Below are 24,644 nucleotides of genomic sequence, written 5' to 3' on the forward strand. Positions count from 1 at the left end.
AGTATAATGTAAGGTAAGTATAAATAGCTTATAATACTATTTAGACTATTTAATATACCTATAGCTTTCTAATAAACTATAAATTATATACTTTATCTACTTTAAGAGAAGTAAATAACTATATATCATAACAATACCTTAATATTTTCTTATAATTATATTAATTAGTCATTATTATTATTCTTATGAGAATCATATATTATACATTTAACCGTAAAAAATTAGTATATAACTATTATAATTATTATAAAAGTACCTCTATAAGAAAGACTAAAGGAGGCTTTGGTGAATTTATTTATGTTAGTATGACTAGATCGTAAAAAGCCCTTTTAGATTAAAATATATATATAAGAGTGTTAAAATTTGGACCAATGCTACATAAGAAGAAGAACAAAAGAAAAGAGATGCGAACATGATTTACCCCTCCAAACCGCTTACCCCTCTTTATCCCACCAGATCAATAACATATCCCTCATCACACCATCAGCTCTATCACATTTCCTTCCCTGATTCTATTCTGTTTATCTGATATAGAGTATGTGACTTTAGCCACTTTCTGTCTATAAATACGCGCGAGACACTAAGTAAAAAAAGACAGACCTTTCACTTCCTTCAAATATTCTACTATCCCTTTCTATCTGCTTAGAAAGACCTTCTTCTTAGTCCTTTGTTGAGGATTGTGGATTGTGCTCATTTAGAGTGCATTTTTTTAACCCTTTGCACTCTATCTTATTCTTTTCTTTCTTTATCCGATCAAGCCTTTCCTTAGTCGGATAGTTCAACGGTCCGTGATGGGGAAGTATCTGCAAAAGCGTACCCCGCGCCACGAAAAGCTTCGTGGTATCCGCCTCCCTCCGCGGCCGACACTAAGAAATATAGTACTAGCCTAATAAGCTAAATAGTCACTATAACATAACGTATTTCCTAAGTGGGTCGCTACCCTCTACAATATATACAAACTACTTTACTAAAGCTTAATAACTATATCGTATTGGAACTCTAAAATCTATCTACCACTATTTTTTGCTACTCTAAGCAATCCCTATCTTTATTAGAGTGATCTAGAGTGATCTAGTTGAAAGTGAAGAATATTACGAAAATTAAAATAGTCCTAGCGATAAAGATAAATATCAAGTAAATGACACATTCTAGAGCTTATGTATATATTTTTTCGGTATCCGTTAAGTAAATTAGGAATTTGAATCATATTACTTTGAATTCTGTCAAGAATAAGTTGTTCAAAGAATTTAATAACTTACTATATCTTCTATGTGTTTTAGGCGTAGCGACCCACTTTGTATTATCTATAATACTTATTAGTTCGATATTATATGCAATGAAGTAGTTCTAGTCAAGGGCTTCATAGTCTCTATAATAATAGTCTAAGGTTGCTACAGCAACTTTCAATAAATTATGTGATGAATCCTGTATCATGTTACGGTACAATCTACAACATGAAGCTATCCAGTCTCCAGTTCACTCTCCTTCGGCAAGGATTAGTTCAGTTCTATCCAGTCATACCATTGGTGTTATAGTTCGATCAGCTAAGCTCAAAACTATAGTAGATACGGTAGATTCTAGTGTATATCCTACTAATAACAGGTTATTTGGGAGTTTAACTTGATCGTATGCTTTCTTGTATATGTTCAATGTAACGGTTTAGGCTAATAATAAATTTAGAGTGTCTGTGTTAGATATATAATTTGTTGTCACGGTCAGAGTAATTTTCGGCACTAAAGTATTGTAGTAATCATTGGCTTACTACTAGATCGAGAAATCCTGTTCCAGATATTAATTAGTCACATTGAGTAGGAATCTAGCCTATAAATAACAACAGTTGTTGACCTGTAAAACCGTCTTTTATATAGAATTTGGGGGTTGCGGACTGCTTGTGGATTACATTAGTACAGCCATCAGGTGTTCCAGGGTAAAAAAAAGTAATACCTGTCGTATCATTAAATGCACTTTGGATTAGTTATAACCCCGAAATTTGCTGTAAATAAACCCGAGAGAGTTACTCATATACCACTAAATAAAAATTCCTTCAGTAACTTGTTGGTGAGGTTTAAATTGGAATGTATCGCATTTACTACGGCCCTTGGGCCTGGCCGGCTGCCTCGGATCGCGAGCCGCCTGAGAAACTTGTTACACAGTGCCAATCGAAGTTCATAACAAAACATCAATAGTTTTCATCGGCTTATCTTCAAATTTTATCTCCAAATTTTATCAAACTCATTGCAAAATATCTATTTCAAATTGCCGTGGCTTTTATGTCTCGCTTCACGGGAAACGCCGTACAAATTACAGTTCCATAGGAAGTCTGCAACATTCAACCCATGCAAAGTCACCGTAATATTAAATACATTAAAACGTCGATTGTGTAATCTCTATCCCATGCAGAGTAAGGCACGACAGGGATGTTGAGGGTGAAAACCCGGGTCTTCCAGGTGTGAAAATAGAATAAAAACCATAACATCGAGAAGCAAGAAATCGAGCCTCTGCGATATGTTATGGTGAGAACATGTCGACGCGGGATTACTGAGCCTTCTCGGTGGATGCCTTGTTGTCCCTGCGACGCTTCAGGGCATCGGGAGTGTACTCGGTGTCAAGAAGGAAGTCCCACCAGCGGAAGCTGCTCGAGTAGTTGCCAATGAACTTCTCGTGGTGGAGGTCGTGGTGATCAGCACCAGCCCAGAAGGGAAGGAAGTGGTGCAGACTCCACGGGAATTCGTAGCCGCTGTGGGCATCAATGGCCTGGAAAAGGCGCAAGACAATCCAGACGTACATGGTCAAGATGTGCAGGTCTCCAGTGAACGCACACCATACGATGGGGCAACCGACGGTTCCGAAGCCCAGGATCATGACCTCGATCGGAGATGCGTATTCCGCAGCCAAACCAAAAGGTGCAGAGTATTGATGGTGGATCTTGTGGATGGCTTTGTAGAGGGGACCCCAGTGAAGAGCACGGTGAGAGAAGTAGTGCCAAGTGTCCTCCATCACGAAAAAGATGGCGATCTGATAGGCCATGGTCCAGACGGAGGGGAAGGGAACGGACGTAGAAAGACCGAAGAATTGAGCCATAGGGTGGAAGAGCCTGAAGAAGCAGTATTGTAAGATCACCGATCGTGCGATAAAAGTCCAAAAAGGCGGCATTGAAACTCACCAGATCTGAGGCAGCTCAACAGTGAAGTGACTCAGGAGCACGAATCGAGCGCATTCCCACTGTTCCCGTAATGAAGGAATCTTGCCCTACAGAATAATTAGACTTTCAATGCCACATAACGCTATTTCGAGTTACACTCACGCTCTGAATCTTGTAATTATTGAAGATACCGAGGGTGTCGATGAAGATCCACGGCAGCGAGCGACCGAAGTAGACCAACTCGTGCATGGCGAAAGACATGATCCCCGTGGCGAGGACATCATTCTGCATCCAAGCATACCAAGCAGCCCAGAGACGTTCGGCCACATTGAACTCGGGATTGTATTGGCCGATTTCCTCGAACTGGCCCCAGTAGGTACTGGAGGTTAAGGTGGAGTTCCTGCCCAGGGGTCAGCGCGTGTTCAAGTTGCATCGAAAAGGCAATTCTTACATGATGGTTGTTCTCCGTATAGAGAAAGGGTGGATTGTGGAGGAGAAGTGAAGAAGGGGGAAAAAAAAAGGTGGGAGGAACGGAGCAATTATTTGGCGGAGCAGAAAGAACGCAGGGACGAAATTCGGAAGTGGCGAGACCCGTAATCAGGGGAGCCGCTGCAGCGAAAAGAATAAGGCCACTTCGAGCCGATCTCCATCCGAGCCCCACTCAGGGGATAATGGTCTTTGCCGCGCATGTGTATGGCTGAGGCTCCGGGGTCACACCACACATTGCGTGTTGTTGTCTATGAGCAATTCTACTGAGGCTGGGAATGAAATCGATGGAGCCATGAACTGTGATCTCTATACGACCATTGTGAAACCCCGATCAGGCCACTCAGAGCCATTCACTCAGTTGACGTTGACCCCCTTTTCCCCTATGGTATGCGCGCTACGGTGTACTCAAGAGTACACCATTTGTCCTGTTTGCACCCTTGCACGGTTTACCCTGTTTACCTCGTTTGCATCATGACGTCTCCCATTTTTACTCTCGAGCTTCCCCGTAGCTGTGTAGCTGGTAGCCGTGTAGCTGTGTCCGAAATGCGCCATGTCGATTGTTCAAGAGTAAGTCCGGTGGCTCAATGATACCCCTTCCAGTCTAATCTTTTTTTTTCCCAATCTAGAAATGCATGCGTCCTGAACGCCCAACTTGATCGCTTCCAACAGCACTTCGCCCGCCCGGAGAAGCTTCTGTACATCGACGATGTTCCCCCTCCGCTTGTTCGCAGTTTACAGAATGTAGTCAACTCTGTATCGGTGACGTCAAAGACCCAGCCGCTCTTGTCTCCCAGTCGTTTGGTCGAACTGCTGTCCGATCCTGCTTTAACCCACACTCCACCGACGGCAGGGGCCTGGACGGACGATGCAGCAGATTATCTATGGCTGGTCGCTGCCAAGGCGGCTGTGCAGGCATCCGGCCTACTCATGAAGACTTTGCTCGATCATACTTTGCAGCTGCATGAGGAGACGTATTATTGGAATGAGGTGCTCGGGTCTATGTGGCACAGTGGTCTGTATGCGGCTCAAACGTCGCCTGTGCGGCTATGGCACTGGACCAAAGATATCTCTCCAGTTTGGAATTCCAATCAAACCCAAGGCTACCTCTCGACATCTGTCGCCGCTAAATGGGCCCGGTTTCACCAGATCGCCCGGCAATGTCTGCGGGGAATGTCGGAATATCCCCTTCATCTTAACTTGTCATCCCCCATCCGATCATGCCGGTCTGAAATTCGCCAGAAAAGAGACCTTTTACTGAATATGAAGGATATTCACACCAGCAGTCTGGGGCTTCTCATGGAAGGCTGGCATTCCTTCCAAGCGAAAGACTTCGCCTCTGCCGATTATACTGGAGAAAGGAGACAGTGGCAGGAGGCAGTAAACAGGACGGTTGTCCTGACCGAGGCCATCCTGCAGCAGGTGGCCGGCCCGTCCAGTACCGTTGAATTCGAACAACTGGTGTCTGCGACCCTTGAACAGAACACGGCGAACCTCCAAATACAGAGCGGTCTTTCCTCCAATCAGCCTATCCATCTGATCCAGCGCCTTACTCATATCCTTCACGACCAGTTGCCGAAGCATAAAGCCTCCATGTCCGTTTTTATCAGTGATCATGGGCGCCCATCAAGGCTTACCCGGTACTGGCTACCGGTATTGGCGGCGACTATGTCAAGCAGTGCATCTCTACGGCTGTTACTTCATCGCCAGGATGAGATCATTCAATGGATTGTCAATATTGGAGGCACCATCATTGACTTCGGCAGCAATTGGGTGGTGGAACCCATCCACAAACTCGTCGGAACCATCCGACACGATGAGAAAAGCGAGATTGCTATCATGAGTAAGAACAGCCTGTTGGCTGATCGAGCCAGCCTGGAGAGGATGGTGATCGACTTTGTCCGTGACCGTCCCGACCCCGATCAAAGTCACATGCTGGGGCAAGATACCACCGCTATTACCAACGCCGTGAAGGAGGGGGATCTGACGCCAGTGCTAAGAGCCTACGAGAGGGACCTACGATCACCCTTTGTTGGGACCGTGCGAGGCGATCTCATTCGCGCTCTTCTGATCCAGATTCAGAAAACCAAGGTGGACGTGGAAATTGCCATCAGTGGCATCAATGCTCTTTTGAAAAGCCAAGAGCTCGTATTTGGGTGAGTCTTCCATTCCCTTTGATACGAAAGCCTCGCTTTTGCGTGTTATGCTAACTTATCGTATAGCTTTGTTGGCCTCACGCCCGGGATTCTCGTCTCGTGGGCCACTCTGCGGTGGATGTTTGGGCTCTTCGGCAACCGAAGAGGTCTTCGAAGAGGCAAGCGCCAGCATGAGCTGCGACGCGGATTACGGTGAGCCTTCTGTGCTGCAGAACCGGAGAGATTGCTCGACGCTAACAGGAACATAGCAATGTTACTCGGGTTCTGACTTCTGCGCCGCTTGGCGATGGGGTGATATCACACAAGGACTCGGGTCGACTCATCTACGAGGCCGAGGCTCTTCTCCAGCAGGTGCAAGGGGTTCTTGGGGGCATGCAATATCGAGAATTCCGGGAAGATATCCAGGACTTACTCGATGTGGAGAGGGGAGTCGATAGGCAGCTTCGGGTGGTGGAGAGGATGCGATGGGCATATTTCCACTAAAATCTTGCAACAGGTGTCTTTTTTGGAGAGGAAATCAATATCGACTGCTCATATCATTATAGGAGTAGTCTAGTAATTGAATATCTACCTAACAATTTTCGGAGTAGAGCCAACCTCAAACCCGGCTTACGTAACGGGATCAACGATCACAGTCCATCCCCGTCATCACCTCCACTCGTTGTTGACCACCCTTTTCATCCTCGTGGCCGGGACTATTTCTTTGCTCGTGCTGCTGAATCCTGAATAAACTCCACTCTTATCTAGGGAGTTTCTTCATTTGACTCTCTGTGCTCGTGTGTTCCCGTGGGCCACCTGCACCCTTGACCCAGACCCTCCTGATAAAGTCCTTGGAGACAACGAAACCTGTCCACCTTCCCTCTTCCTCAGGCTTGCGATCCACGACGTGTAGCCGCCGAACCGTATCTACGAAAACAGTGACCCTGTCAAGCTCTCCGATCACCGTCGCTGATCTAACTTCATTTCTGGAGCCAGTCACTTAATCTGACTTTCTCCTATCCGGCACCACCACCCCCTCTCTTCACCCGTTCAACGCAACAACCACCGAACTCCTTCGTCATGGCGGGTACAAGAAACTATGATTTCCTGGTGAGTACCATTGAGATCGGAAGGACCCATTCGCTAATCGAATCCTGTGCAGATCAAGTTATTGTTGATCGGAGACTCCGGCGTTGGCAAGTCTTGCTGTCTCTTGCGGTTCAGTGAAGATTCTTTCACCCCATCTTTCATCACTACGATCGGAATCGATTTCAAAATCCGCACCATCGAGTTGGATGGCAAGAGAGTGAAACTGCAGATCTGGGACACGGCCGGTCAGGAACGCTTCCGTACCATCACAACTGCATACTACCGCGGCGCGATGGGTATCCTCCTCGTCTATGACGTGACTGACGAGCGGTCTTTCCACAGTAAGAACTCTTTTATTTCCCCCATCTCGTACAAAGGTAGATTGATCTGACTTGTCTCTTTCCTTCTTTTAAAGACATCCGAACCTGGTTCTCAAACGTGGAGCAACATGCCAGCGAAGGGGTACACAAGATCCTCATCGGAAACAAGTGCGACTGGGAGGAGAAGAGGGCCGTCTCGACCGAACAGGGTCAACAGCTAGCCGACGAGCTCGGTATCCCATTTCTGGAGGTGTCGGCGAAGAACAACATCAACATCGAAAAGGCGTTTTATAACCTTGCTTCGGATATCAAGAAGGGCATGGATACCTCCAAGACCGAACAATCTGCCCAAGGAGTCAGTATAGACCAGCAGGGCTCGGGTCTGAATGGTGGCACTGGAGGAAAGTGTTGCTAGACCCTGTACCATTATCTGTTCTTGATTGTCTTTGCGCAAGTTCCCTTTATCTCACTGTGCCTTTGATCTCTTTTTGTGACGCCCTTGGTTTCCTACGCAGCTGCCACATATCCTTTTGTTTGCCCGCAATTTCATATGCTAAGATCTGAATATCCAGTTTTCATGGAGAATTGGCGCCCGTTACACCCCGAGTATCATACATTTATCTGTCCATAGTTTGTGACAACTTATTCCCCTTTTCAATATAGCCTATTCCGTGAGTAGGTAGAGGCCTATATAGATGGGTAAATGTGAAGTATGGAATAGCAAAGTAGTAGTGTAGTAGTGTAGCAAAGTAATGAACTCAGTGTCCCGGCCCACTTTTATTTTTTGCCTATCGATAAGATCTTCCCCCCACCATCTGAATTTGAATGCGATCAATCTTCCCTCTGTAATTGCCGCTTCTTTGCACGTTACAATACTCTTGTGAGCTTCTTCCAACTCCATCACCTCATCATGTCCACTGTGTTCATAATCCTGGGCTACGGTGCGCCATACCTTTCTGGAAGCTTGAAGACCCGCACGTTTGAGCTATTCAGGCTTACAATATGATTATAGGACCCTCTAATCCTATACTGCCGTTTATCGCATGCCACAAAGTTATTCGTTGCCTTTTGCTAGGAGCTGCGCGAAATGTCCGAGATTCGCAGTTTCACCGTTCGGCCGTTGTCAAAACAGGCCCGGAGTGATTACAAGGATGCATTTCGGGTCTACCTATCATCATCCTCCCTGGCTGCGTTGAGGCTCCGCGCTGATGATCTCTGCTGCCTGACCTCTGCTGAAGGAGCCCCGAAGACCGCGATTGCTTGGACTGCGGTGGAAAACATTCAAAGCACCGTGGTGCAAACCTCGAGGGCTCTCCAGGATTGCTACGGAATTAAGGTAGGAGAAAAAGTCGGAATTAGCAGGATAGACGGCGCTCTCGACAACGTTGAATCTGTTTTCCTGCTTGATTGCTCCGAACATGAGAAAATCGCAAGGTATGGATCGATAGCCGCCGAAGAACGGTGCCACTGGGAATGGGCTTTGGAATTTCAACTTCTGAGATGTGAAGTCCTCGCCAAGGGCCTTACTTTTGAGTTAGAGCTTAAGGGCCAGCGTCGGAGCTTCCAGTTGATGAATATACACGCCCAGAATTCAAGCCCCAACCGCACCATTTTTCGGTTTACGAAGGATACCAAGGTTTGCATCGGAACGGAAATGGAGGCGCCCGAAGAGCCTTCCTCTTCCGACATCACCGTTCAGTCTACAAAGCTAGGGGGTCTCTCGCGACAGATTGAAGACATTAATGAGAGCTTGTCCGACTTCAATATCGACCCACGCAAACCGAATATGCCTTCATTCTATGAGCACAGCCGGGGTATTCTTCTCTATGGACCAAAGGGAACTGGAAAGACAGCTTTGCTGGAGCAGATTGAGAAGGCTGGCTGGAAACAAGTCTTGAAAATTGGAACCTCATCGCTCGGTCGAAGTATTAACGAAAGTGAATCGAAGATTCGCAACGTTTTTCAAGAAGCTGCGCGCTCAAAGCCTAGTGTCATCATCATCGATCAACTGGACTTTGTCGCACCGAAGCGAACTTCTCTAGAGTCTCAATCACTGGCTTCCGTCCTTTGTGAGAACTTGGACGCGATTCGGAGCGCGTCGATTCTGGTTGTGGCCGCAACCAGGCATCCAAACAACGTTGACGATGCGCTCAGAACTCCACATCGATTTGGCGCAGAGATTGAGCTACAGGTTCCAACGGCCCAGGATCGGGCAGAGATTCTTCGTGCGATCCGTGGGCCCGTTTCCGCTGGGTTGACAGATGAGCTAGTTGAATATCTTGCAGAGAAGACACATGGATATGTCGGCGCGGACCTCTTTGCTTTGCTGCAGTTGATTTGTCGGAAAGCCCGCCAACGGCAGCTGCTGGAGCAGGACTCCACACCCCAATGCTCTGATCTGTCCACTGAGATAGAAAATAACCGGCATGTTAGTGTCGACCTAGTGATACAAGAGACTGATATCATGTCATCCTTGCAAGAGATTCGGCCTACAGCCATGCGCGAGGTGTTCTTGGAGACTCCAAAGGTGAGATGGACAGATATTGGCGGACAACACGAAGTAAAAAAACGCCTGCAGCAGGCTGTCGAAAGACCTCTCAAGGTAAAAATTATCTTTGATCATCAAATTGACCGATATTGGTGCTAACAATCTATTTTAGTATCCTCAGCGGATGCAACGGCTCAATGTGAAGAGCAAAAGGGAGTTCTTCTTTACGGCCCACCTGGGTGTTCTAAGACATTGACTGTCAAAGCCCTGGCCACAGAAGCTGGGTTGAACTTTTTGGCCGTTAAGGGTGCAGAAATTCTGAGCATGTATGTCGGAGAGTCTGAACGGTCGCTGAGGGAGATATTTCGCAAGGCTCGCGCGGCACGACCCAGTATCATCTTCTTCGACGAGATTGATGCCATTGCCGCTCGACGTAGCAGCAGCTCCAACGGCGGTGTCAATGTTCTGACGACTTTGCTCAACGAGATGGATGGTATTGAAGAAATGCGGAACGTGCTGGTCATCGCGGCCACGAACAAGCCAGACGTCCTTGACCCAGCACTCATGCGGCCCGGTCGTTTGGACAACATCCTATACATTGGACCACCTGATTTTGAGGCGCGGAAGGAAATTCTGCGAATCTGGTCAAGTAAATCTGTCGTCGATCCGGAAGTGGACCTGGACGAACTGGCGACCCTCACCGATGGTTATTCGGGAGCGGAGATGGTGAGCATATGTGAGACTGCAGGAGATGCGGCCTTGGATGAAGAAGAAGAGACTCAGCAAGAGCAAAATGTGAAATTGAAGCATTTTGAATACGCCTTGGGTCAGGTGCGGCGACAGATCACAGACAGCGTCATTGCGGAATACGAGCAATGGAGAGATGGACAGTCCTAAATTGATAGAAGATAGAGGAGACGTTGAGTCATAGAAAAATAAACCTGTACGTTCCTAGATAGTTATCATTCCAAATATCTTTGTCAAAGCTGCCTAAGGTGATTACCTCATGCGGCTAGCGTAAGGTTCCAATCGCCCTTGATTCGCGAGTTGCGCCTTCAACATCAACTTCACCTTCACCTTCACCTTCACACACTCACTCTCGCCCTCTTCGTCTTACTTCCTTCAACCTTTTTTTGCTTTTTACCCACCCCCTCAAAGCATCGTCAACTCTGACATTCAATGTCCATGCCTTCACGAGAGCGCTCGCCCGTGCGCTCTCCTCATGGCCCGGCGCGATCTGCCTTGCGTCCATCCATCCCCCCCGTGAAGACACGCGAAGCCCATCTCCAGCTCGCGGTCGCCCCAAGAGCCGATCGCGATCTTCTTCCCGAGGCCGATCACCATCTCGTAGTCGCAGCCGTGGCGGGCGACGCTACCGTAGCCGGAGTTACAGCAGAACACCAAGCCCCAAAAGCCCTCCAAGGAGCGCAAAAGTGAGAGTTGACAATTGCTCGCGGAAAACAACTAGCTAACAATTATGTTGGTAGATCGTGGTGGAGAAATTGACCAAAAATGTCACGGAGAATCACATCCGCGAGGTATTCGGAAGCTTTGGCGACATCGAGTACCTGGACCTTCCCATGAATCGATCCTGTGAGACTTTCTTCCCGAGGACTTGGAAAGCATCGCGCTTGATCTTCGTTTTGGAACATTGTGTCTCTAACTGTGTTTTCTAGTCATGACCAACCGGGGAACCGCCTACATCTTGTATTACGACCCCGCGGATGCTGAAGCTGCTATCGCTCATATGCACGAAGCCCAACTAGACGGGGCCATTTTGAACGTTTCAATTGTTCTTCCCCGCCGGACATTCTCAAGATCACCCCCCCCTGCGTCTAATCGAGGCAATGGCAGTCGCCCCAGATTTGGCAAGGGATCCTATGCGAAATCACCCCCGCGAAGGCATGGTCGGGCGCGGCCTACCGAGCGACATGATGTTTACCGACCTCCTTCTCTCTCTCGATCTCGATCACCTGTGCGCTCGCGGACCTATTCTCGCTCGCGGTCCCCACCAAGAAGAGGCAGCCTCCGCACCGAGAGCCCACGGCAGCGCCGCCGACGGAGTCCCAGCTATAGTAGCTACGGATACAGCAGCCGGAGCGGTAGTCGGAGCCCGAAAAGAAGCCGGAGTCGCAATCGTCATTAGTCTCTTCAGCAAAATCACATCATTGCAATCGCAATCGCAATCGCTCCTCTTGTATGTTTAACTTGCTCCATGACTAACCTGCACGAACTCTAAATCACCAAATGGATAGCCAAATTGTTCTGGGAGCACTCAAGGACACGAAAGTTGTAAGGAGGTAAATATTGGCGTGATAATTGAGATAGTATTGAAGCTACGTGGAAAAATGAACAAAATGGGGGTTCAAAGCTCAGAAAAAGGCACACCATCCGATATACATGGACGCCAGGTTCTTCTTGTCGGTCGCCTGCATGATCAGCTCATCTACCTGACCGTCCACTGAAAGTGGAATTGGCTGCTTGGACATGAACCCCCGAAGTTTGTTGCGGACATCTTCCAAAACTCCGGCAGGAGTGTCGGGCACACTTACATGAGTGCGGCGCTGTGATCCGGCATCAGTAGCTGGCCTTTGTGATGGAAGGGATTGCACTCACTCTTTTCCCGATGAAGTCGGTGGTTGGGTCATGCAAGAATGTTTCGAGGACGGTCATCAAGGCATCCTCGTTCTGCCGCAGAAGACTGAGGGTGATCTCACAGGTTCTCCGGAAAGGCCCTATACCATGAGAATCAGTTCCTGTTTCCCAAGCATAAGTTCTGGCGAGCCTACCATTGTATCCATAGGCACCAAAGGCGTCAACCATGTTGTTCGTTAATCGGAATGGAACCACCTCAGGTTTTTCAAACGTTTGACCCTGCATACAATTAGGCTTTGTGTAGCACAACCCGGACTTTAGACTCTTACTTTGTCAAACAGACAGTTAAAATCAACGTGCAGAATGCCTCCTGTTCCTTCTTCGAATGAAAGGTTCTCTCCGTGTCGATCGCCAAGCCTACAACATAAATCACTGGATTAGTACGAAATTATCTCAACACAAGCTGGAATAGCTGCGGCCGGCACGATACATACCCTAGAACGTATCCAACCATTGACATGACCGCAGAGGACCTCGTATACCGTAGTCTTGCCGTGAACCAGGTCTCTGTCTCAGGGAACATTTCGATAAACCATTCATGAAGAACTGGAGGCAGCCTGTCTTCGTCAGCATCAAGTAGCTTTTCAACTAAGTCGAGTCTGTCTCACTTGGCCAGAATCTTTGTTGTAAACAATGACAACTTGGACATTGAGCGATCTGCGCATATCTCATTCAGGTAGTGTTTGATTTCCGTATACTATTTTGTAAATTTGTCAGTCAAACAATGAAGCCTCGAAACAGCCAATGTTCTTACATTTGGTGCAACGCCACGCTCGCGTAGAATTTTGATGATGATCTCTCTTAAGGTCCGGAGATTGTCAACCCACTCAATTAAGCCACATTCCTCATTGAGCGGTGTCACGGCATAGGTTTTGATGTCTCCGTTGTGTTAGACTTTCATAGATCATAGATATACTGAGCGGGAGAACTTACACATTCGTCGCTTGCTTGATTCGACGTCCCGTTTCAAGAATCGATTGATCATGTTGTTGAATTCCATGAGACGCTGATCCTTGCGCAGGTCATCCTTGGGCTTGCAAAGTGCATTGTAGATCTTTCCATCGGACCCTCGAATACTGATCTTGCGTGGCTTTTGGAGTGAGTTCAAGATCTGTGCCTCGTCAAGAACGGCTGTTACCGGTTAGCTCATCATTACAAAAAAAAAACGAGGTTTAACATGCCCTCTATGGTTGTCGGGTCCCGTGGGAAAGGTCTGAATCCCTTCAGGTACTCTGAATCATGACTGGTCGGCAGGCTTGGAATTAACATTGCTTGGAATGGTACTACAAGGCGACACGGGACAACTTTGTGATTAAATCCGAGGTGGCGAGCAAGGCTAACCCGGGAGGCTCTTTCCTCAACGCGTGCGAGGCATAGCTGAAGTAATTCTTCAGAGAACTTTTGGCCCTGGTTTATCATGCGGCGAATGTCGGATGACGTTGACTCTGATTTGTGTTTAGTGGTGTAGTCCTATTTGACTTAGCAGGGTCCCTGTTATCTGGCAGAGGGTCAGATATACCGTGATCTTTTGTAGGCAGCTGTAGCCCCTGGACGCTCGATCCTTGTTGGAGGATTTGACTACTGCAAGGACTGTCCATAGTCCTTGCTGTGGAAAGCTATGGACGGCTTTAGCCACGATTCGCGTCAAGAGGTCATACACCGTGCTGTTGGTGTGACAGATTCGAGCGACCACCTGGGGCAAAATTGTAAAGAGCTATAATTGAGTGAGCCTATTATTTCGGGAAAAACAACAACAATAACTTGTATGAAATGTTTGCTCACCAGAGCAGCTTGCAGGCGGGATGAGATGTATTTTTTCAGCTGAGCATGCATCTCATCTAAGCTCTTCTGTCGCTGAGCTTTGGTGTGTCTCTGGAAGTCTCTATTTTTTTCGAAGTCCATATTTAGCGACGTAGACCTATTCAACTTTGCCGAGGACCACTTACTCGTTGTCTCCTCGCTTCGGATCAATTGGCTGATCGACGATAGAAGCATGTTCCAACCAAAGCGTCAAAAGTTTGGGTAGCGTTTGAAACACATATTTGCTCCCATAAGTTAGTGAGCGAAGATAGTTGTCAATGACGAGCTTGGTGGCTTCCCCGCTAAGGCTGGAAAGGACTATTAGTAGTTGACTCGGTCCGCCATGGCAAAGGATATGCATACTATATCTGAGCTTCCTTCCCCATGGGCTTGGTTTTCTCCGAGTCAAGGATCTTGTTGTAATGTTTTCCCAGGTAGTAATGTGCTTTCTCCCATCTGAAAGCTTGAATTAGCCGATATTTCCCGAGATCGAAGAGGTCGACTCGCCTGGGGTATAGCTTGATAGCTTCCCGATACCGTTGAACAATGACCTGAGAGTGAGTTTGACCCGCTCTGTCTGTCCATTTAGCCAGGAGGAGATGAGCCTAAATGGACCAATCAGCCTCTAGATTTTCAATGGAATTGAATTGACGAGACGTACCCGTGCCGCCGTCACATTTGCGTTCTGCCCACGGCTGGAGAGGAATGATAATGCATCGGGATCCGCCGAGGGTGATGTTGCAGAGGTAGCCTCATTGGCTGATATCGCACCCTCAAGCGTTTGGATTGCTTTGCGATGGTGCCCATCTTTCCAGAGAAGTTTGGCATGTTCAATGGTAGCCGATCGATCCTTTAGTAGAGCCGCGTTGAGCATTGAGTGATATGCTTGACTGGTGAAGTTGCCCTTTCGCGACAAGTGAGCACTGGTGAGCCAGGCTGATGCTATGTCGGAGTTGGCAAAGTTGCCTCTGAAAGAAATGTTAAGAAGTATCATGGCGATGGTGACACTATGCACTTACGCTAGCTCCATGGCAGCTCGCCTCAGTCCCAGAAGGTATTGTTTGTCCGCAAGATAACCACCCAGCACATCCAAACGTCGATTCAAAGCTCCTAGTATGTCTAGGCTCGGATTGGAGCCTGCAGCACCTGCATTCGCAATAGATTCTATGTCAGCCAGGGCGTGTAACCGAAGCATATCATCATGACAGGTTTGTAACGAGGCTACAGAGTTAGCAGTCAATGATTTCGCAACGTTGAGCCTGAGCCCATTGATGATCTCGATGAATTTTTCGGCTTTGTTCTGCCGAAGAAAATTGAGAGCTGAGCCCATGCCCGCATTGAAGTCCCCGGTACCTTTTTTCGCAGATAACTCCAAGTAGCCCTTGAGTTTATCCCATCTTCCCGTGATCCACGATGCCTCTACTGCGAAAGGCAAAAATCGGGACGCTGCAGATTCGTTGTCTTTGACAACCTCGAAACGGGTGAGAATCGCATCTAGATATGATAAGCAAGTGGTTGGCAAAATTGATGAGAACAAATTGCTGGAGCTACCTTGTTGACCGGATTCCTTGAGGCAAGTGACAAGGTTCCATTGAGCATCGACATTATTTGGTTCTTTCTCAAGCTGAAGTTCGTACCAACTTTGTGCAGTAGCCCACCTTCCCGCCTTGCGGTGTTCCAGAACTTGCTGGTCGATGTTGAGCGCAGATAAGTGGCTTGAAATGCCCTCAATGCCGTCAGGTTCATCGATTTGACTGTATATATCCTGTAGTCGTTGATAGAGAGGCTCGGTATTGGAGCGCTCTTGCATGTCCGGCTGCGATTGGCATTTCCGAATATACTGTTCCCAATGGAATAAAGCCCTAGAAAATGACTTGCATTCGACGGCTCGTTTGGATATGACCTCTGGCGGAATAGAAGCTAAAACAGCTTCGACAGATTTGATCTGACACGTGTACTTTTCAAGAAGTCCATCTCGGTTGGCATCTCTGTGGGAGCGGCTGGATTGGTAAGACTGGTAATTCAGGCTATTAAGCTGCTTTTTCTTTCCCTGAAGCCATCTCGACAAATAGTCCAGAACCTCGAAAACGCTCTGCACACACTGTGATTAGCAAACGAATAATAAAAGTCCATATCCGAGAGGTCTTACCTGGCTACTACTGATGATAGTTTCACGGACACTATTGTTAGTGTCAGGGAGGGGGTGCGAAAGAACGTTCATCAACTCAAGCTGGAGAACCTGCAACTCTGGTTGAGTCCCCCCAACGATGCGATTCAGGACGGCGAACGGTAAAAGAAATGATGAAATCGAGATGTCTTGCCCTTTTACGACTCGGCTGCATACTGCGAATATGAGCTTTGCGTTATCCCCATTCCCAGTCTGGAGCAGATCCTGTACAAGCGTTCGAAGCCACTCGCTATGGGTCATTTTGGTATTCAACAAAGGATATATAACCTTGGAGGTAGCTCCGACAACAGTGACTGTGTAAGTAGAGGTTAGGAATGGCGTGAGAGTGTTTCGGACGCTTTCTGGAAGCTCTATCCACCGCTGATATTTCTCGTCGCCCTGATCAAAATCTCGATTCCGCTGAGTCACTGCTGTGTTCAGATTGCAAATTTTGAGAAGATTTTGCATGGCATAAGCCAAGAATCCTTGAGCCCTGGTGTTAGATGCTGACAAGAAAGCCTCAACTAGGACATGCTGGAGGAAGAACAGAACGAATTCTACCGTATCTTCCATTCGGTCAAAGTTTGACAGAACAAGAATGTCCCTCTTTTCCTTGACTGTCTCTACTCGGTTCGGATCAAGACATCCGACGAGACCCAAACATCGCGAGGACAGCAGAGTGATTGAGTCCGAACTGGTGTTAAATTTCACACAGCAGTCAAGCAGCGCCCTCGTTAATTGAGCGATCACAGGATCTGGCTGCTCGCTGAGAACAGAAACATGCAAGAATTCCTCGTTTCCTGACAGAAAAGGCAGTAGTTCATCCAGAGCCTGCTCAACAACTGTGGCATTCTCACTTTGACAGCGCCGGATGAGGGCAAGGAACTGGCTTCGAACGTCCATTTGCGTCCTCAACTCGTTGATCTTGGCTTCGAAAGATGTCATTTCAGGAATCGAAGCTAGAGAGGGCATGGTGTTGAAAGTATCCCGTACCAAGTTCGGATGATTCGTCAAAATATGGTCAATGAGCTGATAGGCATGAATTCGACTATCTTCCGTGAATCTATCCCAGTACCTGATGACAATCGCCAATGTCTGGTCGATGAGCGGCTCAATGTCCTCTTCACTAAGCGAGCCGATCAAGGTCTTCCAGGCTGCAAAAGCATGGTCGCAAAGCTCCTCAATATCAAGTGCTGATCGGAGACAGGCACAGACTTGGGGCAACGCATTGCTAACATGGCCTTGAGCGATGTTGATCATCTCTTCTATGGCCTTGAGATTTCGCCTTTTTTCCGCCAAGGTTTGTCTCACTTGGAAATCGTTGATCGCATTTGCAAATTGAGTGATGATGCCAAGAACATGCTCCTCAATAAAGTGGCTCAACAAGTCTGTCTTTTTGGAAGAACTTCCATGAGCACACTTCCGCGGAACGAATGTGGCCAGGCGGCTTAGCGCTTGATGAAACTGGGTTGGCAATTATTAGCGGCAAGTCCACCATCGCCATCTTGAGACGAAGTGCAAAGTATCCTACTCACTCTCTCCTTGTTCTGCTCTCCAGCATCCCCGAGACTCTTGAGTAAGTCACAGGCGATGAGAATCGGCTCAATCCGCACCAGATCGGCTAGTGTTCGACTTTTGAAAGCAGGATCTATCTCAGCTAATAAAGACATGATCATCGCCTCCGGGTTGTTCGATTGCTGAGACAATAGGAAAGCAAGGATCGCAGCGAGGTTGTTCTTTTCGGAGCAGACATCAAATGGCGATTCACCTTCATTGCGACTTGCCCCAATTCTGCAAATGATGTCCCGCTTCCGGGTTAGAACCAAGTACGGGAGAACATGTACCTCTGTCAAGCGAAGGAAGCCATCAACTTTCATCCCAAGCAATTCGCAAAGCTGCTCTGCCATGTATGGGCGAGTCTGGAGGTTTTTGACGACCACCACGGATAGAGTCCTCCAATAGGGCCGAAACAAGCCAGCAGGAGTCAATGCAGATTGCTGCGCAAGTTTAGACAGCTAGTTCAACGTATTAGCTTGCTAAATGCCGTATATAAAAGGGCAAAGATGCAATCTAGGCTGACTGGGTAATGTGACAATTGAAAGTGCTTTACATACCTCATTGTACGCAACTGCACAGACATAGGGATTCGGATGACCGAGATATTCCAAGAGACGAAGGAGAATAATGTTTTTCTCTTCGTCTTCTGAAGCACTATTTTGAACCCAGTGAGTTAGATATTTGAAACCAAGGCGGCACATAGACAAACCTGGCAAGTCGACACAATGTCAGAACGCAGGTTTCCTGCAAAGGCATGTCATCTTTCTCCGAGAGGTTTTTCAACCATTCCAAGACAATGACAAAATTTGCCCGGCGGATGTCCGGCTGGAGATTTGAACGCACAAATGCTACCATTGAAAGTCTGCCAGTGGATTAGTACATTACCAATAACAATTAGTGTCCAGAACATACCCGGTCGCGATCCGAAGCTCTCGGATAGAGCTGCGAAGGGAATGAAGGCAGAATTCTCCAGCTGTAGATGATGAAAGGTGCATCTGGTTTGAGCCAGGAGAGTGCATGAGAATTCTCTTTAAAGCCACCATAGCAGCGATGCGTGGGCCAGGCGTGCGTGTAAGTTTTGGCAATATGAAATTGAATATTGACCACAATTCCTCGAACTGAGGCGTTTCTTTCTCCGGAAGCATTCCAGGCTGGAGATGTTCATCGTCACAGACGTGACAAAAGAGGGTCTCCCGCGTTCCAATCTCCGATGGCTTCTGCACCAAATTCTTCGTCACGGAACAGGAAACCTTGCCCATTAATTCCAGGATCTCCACCTTGTGGGGTTCAGGTAGGCTCTCGAATGAGCTCCTATTAGATGTTAGTACCATACCAGACGCTATTGTTGAGATTAAACAGGCAAAGCACCGGTACTCACTGAATGGCAGCGTGTAAGTCTGTCAAGCTTTCAATACGATCATGGCCCAGTAGCGAAGAGAGGGTTGCCGTTAAACTCTGTTGAAGATCCTGGCCTGAGGGCTCAACAGAAAGGCAGATCCGCTTTGATGCGCGTGTTTCATTGTTCTGCTCTTTTCTTTGACCCGTCACATCAGGTATCTGACTGGCAAGGGACAATTCTTCAACCAGAGCCTCTGATGTGACCGCCAAGGAGCGTCTTTCAGATATTGATGTGGCCAACAGCTCAGCACGAAGGGATTGAAGAGATGCCTAGAATTGTGTCAGATCACGTTGATATACTAAAACTGAGCGTGGTCATTACCCAAAGACAAGAATCCATTGACTGCAGGTCAAGATCCCGGTCCTCGATCTCTGCCAGGATCGGCAGGATTATTTCCCTCAGCAGCTGGGCGGATGTATTGGACTGTCTAGTTGTTTGCACGAATTCGTCTAGATAGTTACTTATCTCCACTTGCATTGCAAGAAATGAATGGCTAATGCTTGGATAGATTAGGTCGCTTAAACATTGAGCCCAGGTCGAAGCCAAGCCCATGTCCGACGGCAGAGCCGGTGAAGTTGACCTAGGCACACAGAGACGGCGGATAGATGCTAGGAGTTGAAGGCAGGTTTCCTCTTCGTCTGAGGTCAACTTCGAGCGTGCAGTCTGTAGCCATTTGACTAATACTTTTCGTAGACGATTGTATCCGTTAATTACCCAAGAGAGATTCTGGCGAAGAATAAGGACTCGGCGCTTCTCCAGGCTTTCAATGGTCGTCTTGGGGCTGAACGAGTCCAGTAACATTAATGCGAGTTTGAATGCCTGGGAGAGAGTACCCAGCGCCAGACTTCTTCCCAGTAAACCGCGAGGAAGGTGTAGATGGTCCAATTCCGTAAGAAGAGACCCGCTGGATGCTGGTATGGACATCTTCACGAGGCGAACATTTTGCCAGTCATGAACCCGAGATGTTTCCAGTGACCATAAGATATCTGCTTCCTGTTAGCCTAGTTCAGCCAAATCAACCGACTGAAGACATAAACGGACCCGATGTGCAAATTCGGAGGAATATCGAGATGCCATTAAGCGAAGGAGATGAAAGAGCTTGTTTGTATTGCAAACAAGCGATGCTAGTGAATACCAGGCGAATTTTGTCCTGAATAGCTTCGGATTGCCAGATGCAGGCTAACCTGATCAGTCGAAGGATCAACCATGCAAACAACGGCGCTTGAACTTCCTCTCCCAGTATAAGCGGATCCGAAATGTCCCACAGAGCCTGTGGGGCTTTTTCGATGCTTGCTTGAATGATATCCAGACAATCAAAAACCTGCCCTTCCAGATCCTCTTCCGAGGCGCTGCTGGTCGGACTAGCTTCCAAGCCGGCCTGGAGAACAATACATACTAATTTGTTGATATCGGTAATACCTTCATCAACACGCATCTGGCTATGTTTCTCACCGAGAAGTTCTTGCCGAAGCTGAGAAAAGGTGTCTCGCGACAGTCGCTGCTGCGCTTCGTGCCCTTGGGATGCGAGACGCGGGGCGAAATGTGCCGCAAGGATGGACGAGGCTGGCTCTGCGGGCTTCCATCCATTTCCAGGCACGCGGCCAGGAGGGTTATCTCCATTAGCTGCCATCGATAACGAACATGGCCACTAGGCTGAAAGGCTGGTAGACGCGGGTTGGTAAAGAAGGGCAGATACGCGGAGTTGAACACGGACACCTGAGGCAACGAAAAGTACACCCACGATTTCGATCTTTCGATTTGATCAAAAGAACTCGATATATGTGAATTTACCCGGAATGACTAGCGCAAAAGTCTAGTTTTCTACGGATAGAGCGCTAGGCGGGTATTGAATCACACGAAGTGCATTACGAAAGAAGGTGATAATAGCTTACTTGCCCGGGCGCATTCGAAGAGGCATTTGCTATGGCGCTATGGTACATTAACTTGAAAACAACAACAAAATGTCTGGTTCTTTAAGCCCGAAAATCTTCCTACCACGAGATTTAGAAGGATTTAATGGTTTGGTATCATTTGCATGATCTCCTTGGGCTGCACATAGAAAGCCCTGCTTTCGCCGCTCAAACGTTCTATTTTATTTCAATCTCCCTTTACTTAACTACAAGATAATATTGATCTCTTTGCGATTCTATTCATTGAATCATAGGCTCAGTAATCATGGATGGAAGAAAAAGCAGGTGGCCAAGATTATATTACCTTGATCAGTGGCGGTCCGTTAGAAATCTCCTCGTGTATCGGTCCATCTCTCACTTCCAGTTGCGCCCCTCCCAAATAGAGCCATGGGCGTTAACCCCCAACACTGACTCCCCCTCAGAAAAAGTTCACTTGTCATTGTCTCTTCTTCATGGATCTGCTCGGTGCGGAATCTGAGTTGGCGCCCTCCGCTCTAGTGGAGGACTCGCGTCACGCCTACTTCATGCAGGAAGCTCTGTCAATGGTACGTGATGCCCTTCCGATGTCAACACCCTCCACGCTGAACAAATGTTACAGGGTGAAAAGGCACTGGGATCAGGCGAGACCCCCGTTGGATGTGTTCTGGTCTACAATGACCAAATTGTGGGACGGGGCATGAATGACACCAACCGGTCCATGAATGTAAGTCTTTGAGCACGCGTGGCTACAAATTTGACATCGCTGATGACTCTAAGGGAACCCGACATGCCGAATTCCTTGCGATTGCAGAATTGCTGCGAACCTATCCCAGATCCACGTTGCAAGAAACCGATCTCTACGTGACAGTCGAGCCGTGTGTTATGTGTGCCTCAGCCCTAAAGCAGTATCGAATCCGCCGCGTGTACTACGGCTGCGCTAATGACCGATTTGGAGGTACTGGAGGTGTACTGAAGCTGCATTCCGAGTTGGTGGCCCCATCCTCTAGCCGAAATGATGCATTGATTGCTTACTTGCTCCAGTCCTTCCCTTGATCCACAATATCCTGTGCATGGTGGGCTGTTCCAAAAGGAAGCGATTATGCTTCTCCGCCGCTTCTACATTCAAGAGAATGAGAAAGGTCAGTGTTTGATCCCGACTACGGCGGAGCCATTGCTAACGTTCCCACCAGCACCCAACCCGCGGCCTAAGAAGAATCGCGAACTCAACACATCTTTCGAGGACAAGGATTAACTTTGTCCCAGAAAATATTCTTACCCTTACTCATGAATCATGTCATCAGCTAAAAAAATGAACGCAAATGAATATCTTTATGACTACACAGATCGATAGGAAGGGCAGATTGTGCACAGCCGCCATATCGATCGCGAACTCAGGACAAAAGTTGTAAAATTGCAGCTGCGCCGTGGGAAAAGAAATACGAAAAGGATATGTGTACAATAAGTTTGTAACTCCAGGCCAAACTTTCGACCTAATTTTTCAAGCGATCATGCAGTCTTGACCCGCTCGGCTTCCAACTCCCGCTCCGCTTGCTGGTAGTACTTGGCCGTGTCAACACCGTGCTAGAAAATAGTATTAGTATCGGATGGCCACTTCCCGAACAAGTGCGCAAAGGTGGGGGGCTCACCTGGTCGTGGTTGACGATGTTGAACCACGGAAGAACGTGGATGAACAGTTCCGAGTATCGAGAATTACGTGCAGCCACACCCTGGATGTAATCGGAGACCTTCGAGACACCGTACAGGGGCTGTCCCTGCTTCACTTTGTCGACCATTTCCCTCATGTCCATCTCAATCTCCCGGGTGTTCTCGGTGAATCCGTAGAAACGTTCTGCAGTCTGGTGAGTAGCTCAATCTGGGGTGTAGGGCCTGAGAGACATACGACAGGATCGCTGGTAGAAGACGTGAAGTCCACCGATGAGACCAATGGCGGTTGCAAGGCGCATCACGGGGGAAAAGCCGCCGCGACCGACATGCGACGGGCTCACTCGCTCCATAACCCAGAAGGCAATAGGAGAGACGGTGGCGGCGCCAGCACCCACAGCATAATCCGAAGGACGAGCATATCCGAATACACGTCGCAGATGCCTAGATATATGGTGAGTTTGGTTCAAAGAGCATTCGGGGCAGATCGTACGGGTCGGAGTCAATGAGCTATTAGAGACCGAATTAGCCATTAGCAGACAAACGGAAAGGAAACAATTCATACGGGATAATCAGTGACGGCCCGCTTGGGGGGCACAACGGCCGTGCTGGAAGAAGCCATGATGTCGTCAAGGGAGAGCGATGAGGGGGTTTACCGTTGTGCAGAGTCGAAGTTCGGAAGATGGAGGAGAGAGACCGCGCTAGCTGCTTCAGGATTAGCGCACTCCGGGCGGACAGCTCTTCCACCGCCAACCAGATGCGTGATGATCAGTCGCGTTCCTGAACATCGGACGCGTTTCTGCCCAAGATACATCAAGTTCCAAGATATAAGTCTCACCATGGATGATGAAAGAGCCGGTTCACCTGTTAACCTGAACGATCTCTTTGATTACGACGTTGGTCTGGATGAGGTCTTTAACGATAACAACGCATCGAATGGCAACGAAGCCAAACCATCCGGGGATCCCTCCTCTCTCGGTCTGGGACTCGACGAGGAGGTCAAAGTCACAAAGAAGAGACAGCCGGTAGCGAAGCTGGACGAGGGCCGGTGAGTAGCTTGTCCAACCATTCATCGACCACAATTGACCGTTCTTTCTCAGACTGCTTTCACAACCAGGCATTCCCAAACTACGACGCACCGCGAAGCAGAAACTCAGATTTAAAGGCAAAGGACATGAGGTTAGTCGGATCCTCCGGTAACCATTTGCCGACATGGAATTGACGCGCCTGCTTGATAGTTCTCGGATGCGGCACGCCTTTTGAACTTCTACCAACTATGGCTCGATGACTTGTTTCCACGCGCCAAATTCGCAGATGGCTTGACGATGATTGAGAAACTAGGTCATTCCAAACGCATTCAGACCATGAGACGAGAATGGATTGAGGAGGAGAAGCCGAAGCTATTTGACGATCACGACCTCTCTCGACATATCTCAGACACCCTCGACCTTCCAACAAGACTTTCCTCCGATCAAATAGGCGCAGCGGCAACGGCGCCCAATGAATCAGCCAGCTCGGAGCCCTGGAAGAACGCGTCGGCAGCTGCGGACCCAGAACTGTTTATTCCAGACCCCGAGAGGGAGACCCGGCCTTTAGCCAGCCATCCGGAGCCGGACGATGACGACCTGGAGGATCTTCTCAGAGAACAGGACCAGGCCATGTCCGGAATGCCTGAATCGACTTCGCGGCCAGCGAATAACAACCCTGATGACTTTAATGCCGAATATGAAGCCATGAATGAAATGGGGATGTAGAGGAAAGCAATAAGTAATTTTGAATGACAGCTATGAATTCAGTCCTTCTTGCCTGTTGTAGGCAATCGGCATTCACCTAAGTAAACGCTTAGATAACTTCA

The 24,644-nt window shown here is 48.1% G+C and overlaps 9 protein-coding genes across 9 annotated transcripts; 6 read left to right on the plus strand and 3 right to left on the minus strand.

Annotated features, from left to right (window-relative positions):
- Window positions 1-2,535: 2,535 nt before the first annotated feature.
- N7443_005559 (sterol desaturase family protein) lies at window positions 2,536-3,831 on the minus strand (the record flags this gene model as incomplete). The annotated part of the gene is made up of 4 exons (XM_056885615.1): window positions 2,536-3,094; window positions 3,164-3,249; window positions 3,305-3,542; window positions 3,776-3,831. The coding sequence occupies 4 exons, from the start codon at window positions 3,829-3,831 to the stop codon at window positions 2,536-2,538; spliced, it is 939 nt and encodes a 312-aa protein (XP_056741063.1).
- Window positions 3,832-4,181: 350 nt separating this feature from the next.
- Window positions 4,182-6,267, plus strand: N7443_005560 (NCA2 family protein; the record flags this gene model as incomplete). The annotated part of the gene is made up of 4 exons (XM_056885616.1): window positions 4,182-4,198; window positions 4,258-5,784; window positions 5,851-5,976; window positions 6,033-6,267. The coding sequence occupies 4 exons, from the start codon at window positions 4,182-4,184 to the stop codon at window positions 6,265-6,267; spliced, it is 1,905 nt and encodes a 634-aa protein (XP_056741064.1).
- A 576-nt stretch (window positions 6,268-6,843) lies between these two features.
- Window positions 6,844-7,587, plus strand: srgA (Rab family GTPase srgA; the record flags this gene model as incomplete). Its single annotated transcript, XM_056885617.1, has 3 exons — window positions 6,844-6,873; window positions 6,926-7,193; window positions 7,268-7,587. 3 exons carry the CDS (start codon window positions 6,844-6,846, stop codon window positions 7,585-7,587), a joined length of 618 nt encoding a protein of 205 aa, XP_056741065.1.
- A 672-nt stretch (window positions 7,588-8,259) lies between these two features.
- Window positions 8,260-10,557, plus strand: N7443_005562 (putative AAA family ATPase; the record flags this gene model as incomplete). The annotated part of the gene is made up of 2 exons (XM_056885618.1): window positions 8,260-9,774; window positions 9,868-10,557. 2 exons carry the CDS (start codon window positions 8,260-8,262, stop codon window positions 10,555-10,557), a joined length of 2,205 nt encoding a protein of 734 aa, XP_056741066.1.
- Window positions 10,558-10,839: 282 nt separating this feature from the next.
- Window positions 10,840-11,964, plus strand: N7443_005563 (RNA-binding protein with serine-rich domain 1; the record flags this gene model as incomplete). Its single annotated transcript, XM_056885619.1, has 5 exons — window positions 10,840-11,046; window positions 11,148-11,253; window positions 11,337-11,452; window positions 11,505-11,857; window positions 11,916-11,964. 5 exons carry the CDS (start codon window positions 10,840-10,842, stop codon window positions 11,962-11,964), a joined length of 831 nt encoding a protein of 276 aa, XP_056741067.1.
- A 68-nt stretch (window positions 11,965-12,032) lies between these two features.
- On the minus strand, window positions 12,033-20,868 carry atrA (protein kinase MEC1; the record flags this gene model as incomplete). The annotated part of the gene is made up of 24 exons (XM_056885620.1): window positions 12,033-12,224; window positions 12,277-12,395; window positions 12,450-12,534; window positions 12,585-12,672; window positions 12,750-12,872; window positions 12,924-13,012; window positions 13,070-13,194; window positions 13,249-13,446; window positions 13,560-13,785; window positions 13,835-14,029; window positions 14,098-14,197; window positions 14,262-14,423; window positions 14,479-14,720; window positions 14,777-15,083; window positions 15,135-15,609; window positions 15,667-16,207; window positions 16,265-17,746; window positions 17,818-18,297; window positions 18,397-18,493; window positions 18,549-18,701; window positions 18,752-19,150; window positions 19,218-19,507; window positions 19,560-20,224; window positions 20,280-20,868. The coding sequence occupies 24 exons, from the start codon at window positions 20,866-20,868 to the stop codon at window positions 12,033-12,035; spliced, it is 7,422 nt and encodes a 2,473-aa protein (XP_056741068.1).
- A 732-nt stretch (window positions 20,869-21,600) lies between these two features.
- On the plus strand, window positions 21,601-22,379 carry N7443_005565 (nucleoside deaminase; the record flags this gene model as incomplete). Its single annotated transcript, XM_056885621.1, has 5 exons — window positions 21,601-21,693; window positions 21,747-21,851; window positions 21,905-22,113; window positions 22,169-22,266; window positions 22,318-22,379. The coding sequence occupies 5 exons, from the start codon at window positions 21,601-21,603 to the stop codon at window positions 22,377-22,379; spliced, it is 567 nt and encodes a 188-aa protein (XP_056741069.1).
- Window positions 22,380-22,633: 254 nt separating this feature from the next.
- Window positions 22,634-23,411, minus strand: N7443_005566 (putative NADH-ubiquinone oxidoreductase 21 kDa subunit; the record flags this gene model as incomplete). Its single annotated transcript, XM_056885622.1, has 5 exons — window positions 22,634-22,708; window positions 22,774-22,976; window positions 23,028-23,233; window positions 23,283-23,299; window positions 23,355-23,411. The coding sequence occupies 5 exons, from the start codon at window positions 23,409-23,411 to the stop codon at window positions 22,634-22,636; spliced, it is 558 nt and encodes a 185-aa protein (XP_056741070.1).
- Window positions 23,412-23,628: 217 nt separating this feature from the next.
- N7443_005567 (Chromosome segregation in meiosis protein 3) lies at window positions 23,629-24,543 on the plus strand (the record flags this gene model as incomplete). The annotated part of the gene is made up of 3 exons (XM_056885623.1): window positions 23,629-23,837; window positions 23,890-23,968; window positions 24,028-24,543. 3 exons carry the CDS (start codon window positions 23,629-23,631, stop codon window positions 24,541-24,543), a joined length of 804 nt encoding a protein of 267 aa, XP_056741071.1.
- Window positions 24,544-24,644: the final 101 nt, after the last annotated feature.

The sequence above is a fragment of the Penicillium atrosanguineum genome (genome assembly GCF_028827265.1).
Source record: "Penicillium atrosanguineum strain IBT 20685 chromosome Unknown utg000004l_segment0_segment0, whole genome shotgun sequence".
In the NCBI taxonomy this organism is placed as follows: Eukaryota; Fungi; Ascomycota; class Eurotiomycetes; order Eurotiales; family Aspergillaceae; genus Penicillium; species Penicillium atrosanguineum.